The sequence below is a fragment of the Anomaloglossus baeobatrachus genome, chromosome 2 (genome assembly GCF_048569485.1).
Source record: "Anomaloglossus baeobatrachus isolate aAnoBae1 chromosome 2, aAnoBae1.hap1, whole genome shotgun sequence".
NCBI classification, from domain to species: domain Eukaryota; kingdom Metazoa; phylum Chordata; class Amphibia; order Anura; family Aromobatidae; genus Anomaloglossus; species Anomaloglossus baeobatrachus.
The window spans coordinates 238750502-238756501 of record NC_134354.1 but is presented as its reverse complement, the minus strand read 5'-3'; the positions used below and the strand labels follow the sequence as shown (position 1 = coordinate 238756501).

At 40.7% G+C, this 6000-nt stretch overlaps 1 protein-coding gene across 2 annotated transcripts in view; it reads right to left on the bottom strand.

The window, feature by feature from the left end:
• Positions 1-1065: 1065 nt before the first annotated feature.
• The window catches only part of PFKFB2 (6-phosphofructo-2-kinase/fructose-2,6-biphosphatase 2), a 65569-nt gene continuing 60634 nt past the window's right edge, over positions 1066-6000 (bottom strand). For both annotated transcript variants that reach the window (XM_075333699.1, XM_075333697.1), the window contains exons 16-17: positions 5226-5248; positions 1066-2451 (exon numbers count right to left, since the gene is read on the bottom strand). In XM_075333699.1, coding sequence (XP_075189814.1) covers positions 2394-2451; positions 5226-5248 — 81 coding nt within the window. In that variant the 3' untranslated portion in view covers positions 1066-2393. The remainder of the gene's footprint in view (positions 2452-5225; positions 5249-6000) is intronic.

The window sequence follows — 6000 nt, the reverse complement described above, 5'->3', positions numbered from 1 at the left end:
TAGATGGAGCACGGTCTCAGTGCCTGGAGACCGGTAAATCCCACTTCACCCAGAGCCCTGTAAAAAGGGATGGGGAAGGAATCAGCATGTGGGCTCCTGCCGCCGTACCCGCAATGGGTACCTCAACCTTACAAACACCTCCGACATACAGTGGGGTGAGAAGGGAGCATGCTGGGGACACTATATGTGTCCTCTTTTCTTCCATCCGACATAGTCAGCAGCTGCTGCTGACTAAAAAGTGGAGCTATGCGTGGATGTGTTGCCTCCTTCGCACAAAGCACAAAACTGGTGAGCCAGTGATCCCACTGGGGGTGTATAGCCAGAAGGGGAGGGGCCTTACACTTTTAAGTGTAATACTTTGTGTGGCCTCCGGAGGCAATAGCTATACACCCAATTGTCTGGGTCTCCCAATGGAGCGACAAAGAAAAACCATCACCGCTTGCTTTTATTATTTGGAGGGATTCTTTGTACAGCAGCGTGGAGTATACCACAATTATCCTGGTTTTTGTATTGCTTCTGCCTTTGGCACATGGGATCGGCTGCAGCTGTTATATGTCTCTATACTGGTTGTGAGTCTCAACCATTCCAGGTGAGCGGTTTTCCTATTAAAAAATCACCATATTTTACACGGGTAAGACCCTATTGCGCTCCTTATATCCACAGCTTTTTCCTATCTTTGAATCTTGTCGCACAGGTGATGTCACCCCTACCGTAAAAAATCAAAAGTCACACCGAGGAGACCGGAAGGTAAGAGATTCATGGGCCTACCGTCTAGCTGCTAGGTGCTACTGAAATGTATGCTGGACTGGAGTCCTACGAATCAATCTGCTCATCTCTAATCGGAAGTATATTGCAACACAAACTATTGCTGCTTCTAATATAAGGTTTGTATAATGAAGGAATAAAAAAAAACAAAATAAAAATGAAAAAATAAAAGACAGGCTTAAAGTGTAACCGTCGTTTTAATTTTTATTTCATAAATCAATAGTACACATAATAAGCAACTTTGTAAGATATCTTATCAGGGAAATCTGCTTCTTTCTTTGTCAGAATTGTTCTGGATGGCAGATGTTACTGATGAGATTCTATGTACATAGAAGAGGCAGGAGGGGCAGAGCTGTCTCTAGCTCATCTCTCTGCCTCTAGCACCTCCCTCCTACTGTCTTCATACAATCTCATCAGTAACAACTGCCATCTGGAACAATTCTGGCAGAGAAAGAAGCAGATTCTCTGATAAGATCTATTACAAAGTTGCTTATTTTTATGTGTACTATTTAATTTATTAAAATTAGAATGCAAGTTACGCTTTAAATTAGCAATTTGTGGAATGACTAGCCCCCCAAAAGATCAAAACAGATAATGCAAACAGACTTTTATCATGTCCCTAAATTAACATTACCAAGTAATAGAGAAATAAAACATTTCAGTAGGCAGGGACAGTGACTACTGTGTCTCATACTATGACTGTTAGTGCCGACTATGACTGCAATGGGATTAATAAAGGAATTCAAATAGTAATTATGACCATATCATTCCCATGGAGAAAGTGATTTCCAGTAATGTGTCTCTATGCGGATTCATTTAAGGAAAATATCTTTATTTTAATATTTTTCTACATTTGTATAGTATTTGCACTTCTTAGGATTGATCACAATCTTAAAAGTGTTTGTCCATGCAAAATAAAACCAGGGGACAAAATATGTATAAAAAAAAAAAAAAAAAAAAATTAAAACTGTCATACAGATGTACCAGACCACTGTGCCCTGTGATTGGCTGCAGCCATCAGGACATTTTGAGTGGGCCAGCATCATAAAGTTATTCTGGTCAAGAGATTGCCCACTCTCGGCTGAAATGAGGGAGAATTCTGACAACGTGTAGTGCGTGTGCTATAATGATTTACATGTCTGTTGTCACACATACTTTTAGCAGGTGAATAGACAACCCCTTTAAGCAAAAATAGTGAATTTGGAAATCCAACCTTATTAGCCCCTAAACTATCAGATATGTTGGCACTAACAATTTTGTTTTTAGTTAGACACTATTAGTATTTATAGCAACGTGATAAGAAAACTGTGACTACACAAAGTATAGGAGGTTTTCCATCTAGAAGTTAAAAAAGAACATGTTACACAATGCCATGCACCAGCTGGCCCCTGCCGATGTGTTCCTATTCCAGATGCGAAAATGTCCGTCACAAGTGGTTCTTCAGTCTACATATACTGGTAGGAGACGACCACAGACGACAAGGACAAAAAACACAAGTAAAACCATTTTAAGTTTCTATGATGAAAGACATAGTAGCAAACTCTCTTCAACAGGAAGAAATATGAAGCAGTAATGGACCATAACTAAATGGAGGAAACTGACGGATATTGTACAGACACTACAGACAATTACACGGCAGCAGAGAGAGAATGAAAGGCATCGCAACCATTGGCATCAGTTGGTCCCCTGCAATTTAAAAAAAATTAAAATCACTACACGTCTTTATACACCTATTCAGACACAATGGAAAACAACATTAACATAGGATTGCCTAAAAGTCTTAGTAGCTGATAAAGAAGACCACCAATTTTCGCAAGTTAAGCTGACCACATTATGGAAGAGAGGCTACAGAATAAAACCAGGGGGGCTTTATCACAGATTATTCTCTGGGGGTTTGTGTACTTTTTCACCTGCATGATGTTGACCAATCATAAGCAGGTGTCATGCAGGGTAAAAATAAGAACATGCCTCCAGAGAAGGTCAAAACTAGTTGGCTCTCTATGGGCTATATGATGGTGCCACAGCCCAGCTCTCCTCACTGATCTCACTGCCAATATGCACTGTGATTACAAGTAGGGGATGTTACAAGTGTCTATGGTGTAGAGGTTAGAGTCTGTCTGATTAACCCCTTCAGCCCCCGGGCACTTTCTGTTTTTGCGTTTTTGTTTTTTGCTCCTTTTCTTCCGAGATCCGTAACTTTTTTATTATTCCGTCAATCTTGCCATGAGGGCTTGTTTTTTGCGGGACGAGTTGTACTTTTAAATGAAACCATAGGTTTTACCATATATTGTACTGGAAAACAGTAAAAAAATTCCAAGTGTGGAAAAACTGCAAAAAAAGTGTGATGGCACAATGGTTTTTGGGATGTTTTATTCACGGTGTTCACTATATGGTAAAACTGATATATGTATGTGATGCCTCAGGTCGGTGCGAGTTTGTAGATACCAAACATGTATAGGTTTACTTGTATCTAAGGGGTTAAAAAAATTCACAAGTTTGTCCAATAAAAGCACGTTTTGCGCCATTTTCCAAAACACGTAGCGTTCTTATTTTTCGGGATCTATGGCTCAGTGACGGCTTATGTTTTGCGTCTCGAGCTGACGTTTATAATGGTACCATTTTTGCGCAGATGCTACATTTTGATCGCCTGTTATTGCATTTTGCGTAAAACATGCGGCGACCAAAAAACGTAATTTTTGCGTTTGGAATTTTTTTGCCACTACGCCGTTTACCAATCAGATTGATTTTATATTTTGATAGATCGGGCATTTCTGAACGCGGCGATACAAAATATGTGTATATTTATTTATTTCTTAACCCTTTAATTTCAATGGGGTGAAAGGGGGATGATTTGAACTTTTAGGTTTTTTGTTTTTTATTTTTTAAAACTTTTTTTTTACTTTTTTTTTTTTTATTTTATTTTTCCCCCTAGGGGGCTATAGCGATCAGCAATCCGATCGCTATTATCTATCTGCTGATCACAGCTATACAGCTGTACACAGCAGATTCAGTCACTTCCGGTTTCCCTCTGCTCCATGCCGAGGAAAAACGAAACTGAAACTTCGTAGCTGCAGGCGTCATCACATGACCCTGTGCTACGATGGCAACCACCGAACGTCACGTGATCACTCACGTGACTTCCGGTGGGGGCGGCGGTAAGTAAAAAACATGGCCGCGCACATATAGATCTCGCTGCCACACTTTGGCAGCGAGATTTAAGGGGTTAAATGTTGCGAGTGGAAGCGATTCAGGGGGCGGGGCTTAACGGCAGGGGGCGGGGCTTAACGGGACACGATCCTTGACGGATAGATCCGTCCAAGGTCGTGAAGGGGTTAATTGAGTCTGTGGACAGGAGTCTTTTATACAGATGACAATTTAAGACAGCTGTCTTTAATGCAGGGAACAACTTGATTAGGAGCGTCTAACTGGTCTGTAGGAGCCAGAACTCTTAATGGTTGGTACAGGATCAAAATGCAACTAAATTTATATAATTTAGACAATGTGATTTGCTGGATTTTATTTTCGATATTCAATCTCTCACCGTTAACCTAGCCTTAAAATTATAGACTGTTCATGACTTTGTGGGCAAACTTACAAAATCAGGAAGGGATCAAATGCTTATTTCTTTCACTGTATTACCCTGATTTCCACCCCACTAGAGCAATCGGCATGAACAGGGTAAAGTGCCAGGACACGATAATCCATGCGGCTGTAGGCTGCTATTTTTAGTCAGGTGGGGGGCTCAATAACCATTGGTCACCCCAGTCTGAGAATACCAGCAACCATCTGTCGGCTTTATCAAGGCTGGATATCAAAATTGGAAAGGACCACATGCCTGTCTTTTAAATTGTTTATTTAAGTATTTTTTTAAAAAAGCCACAAGGGGTCTCTCTTATTTTGATTCATAGCCAAGATAAGCGCACCGCTGGGGGCTGCAGCCTGTAGACGTGTGCTTTATCTGTGCTGGGTGTCATATTATGGGGGACCCTATGCCAATTTTCCAATTTTATTTATTTTTACACTACTATAGATACTCAGACACCGTGTATGATTCCAAGCAATCAGACACGCTGTGACACAGGGTTAGGGCACGGTCTGACTGCAACCAGAGACTCTGCAACTGCCGGTGGGCGTGGGAAGCAGAGAATATGTATGAGGGTTAATGAGCGGTCTTTGTAGTAGTGTTATAACCACGAGGTAGACGTGGAGTATAAGTATAACGGTCCTGCTCTAATCCCTCTAGCCCTTTCTACCACCATTTTAAATCACAATATTTGGCTCCTCATAGCCTTATATGGAGATCAGTGTCTGGGCAGATATTTGGAATTAATTCCGGCCCCGAATCGGGCTTTTTTCTGCCAATCCCGAATATCTGCGGGTTTGCCCATCCCTACTTACAAGTAGTTCTAATGTCATCTCTAAATAAAGCAATTAATATCTAAAGATTAGATATTACTCACATGTAAGCGGTTTCCAGGGAACGCTGTAAGTTAGGAGAAAAAGTAAAAAAAAAAATAAACAAACTATATATTAGACGAAGTTTTAGAAGACAACGGGTGCTCTGCAAAGTCTTAACTATTCTGCAAGGATGTACATTTTGCAGTTATAGTGGGTTTTTAAAAGAGACCCTCACTTCTGCACTGTACAGATTTAGATCTACAGATTATCATTAAACGTACCTTATGCAATAAGTAATGAAAAAAGATGATGATGGCCATAGGTTGGGTTGACACATAGGATTGTTGTGTTGCTCTTTGTAAGGCCAAAGCATTACATGAATAACTAATATTGGTATCTGATTAACTGAGAAATGAAGGAAAGCGATCCAGCTGAGTGACGAGGTGATTTATTCAGTGCAATACAGACATGGCATAGTCGTGGTTAACGCGTTTCTGGCTTAACGCCCTTAATCATAACATAATAAATGATTATGATTAAGGGCGTTAAGCCAGAAACGCGTTAACCACGACTATGCCATGTCTGTATTGCACTGAATAAATCACCTGGTCACTCAGCTGGATCGCTTTCCTTCATTTCTCATTGCTGCGGCCGGGACAGGGCCGGATCCGTGTCTGAGGTGCGGTGAGGTCAGGCTTGGGTGAGCTGGACTCCATTACAAACATCTGATTAACTGACTTACATAGAAATGCCACTGTGTCTTCTATAAAAGATGTTTCCATTCACAGACATTTTATTGCTTTACATAATCAAGATGAGAATTATTCTCCAGACTAG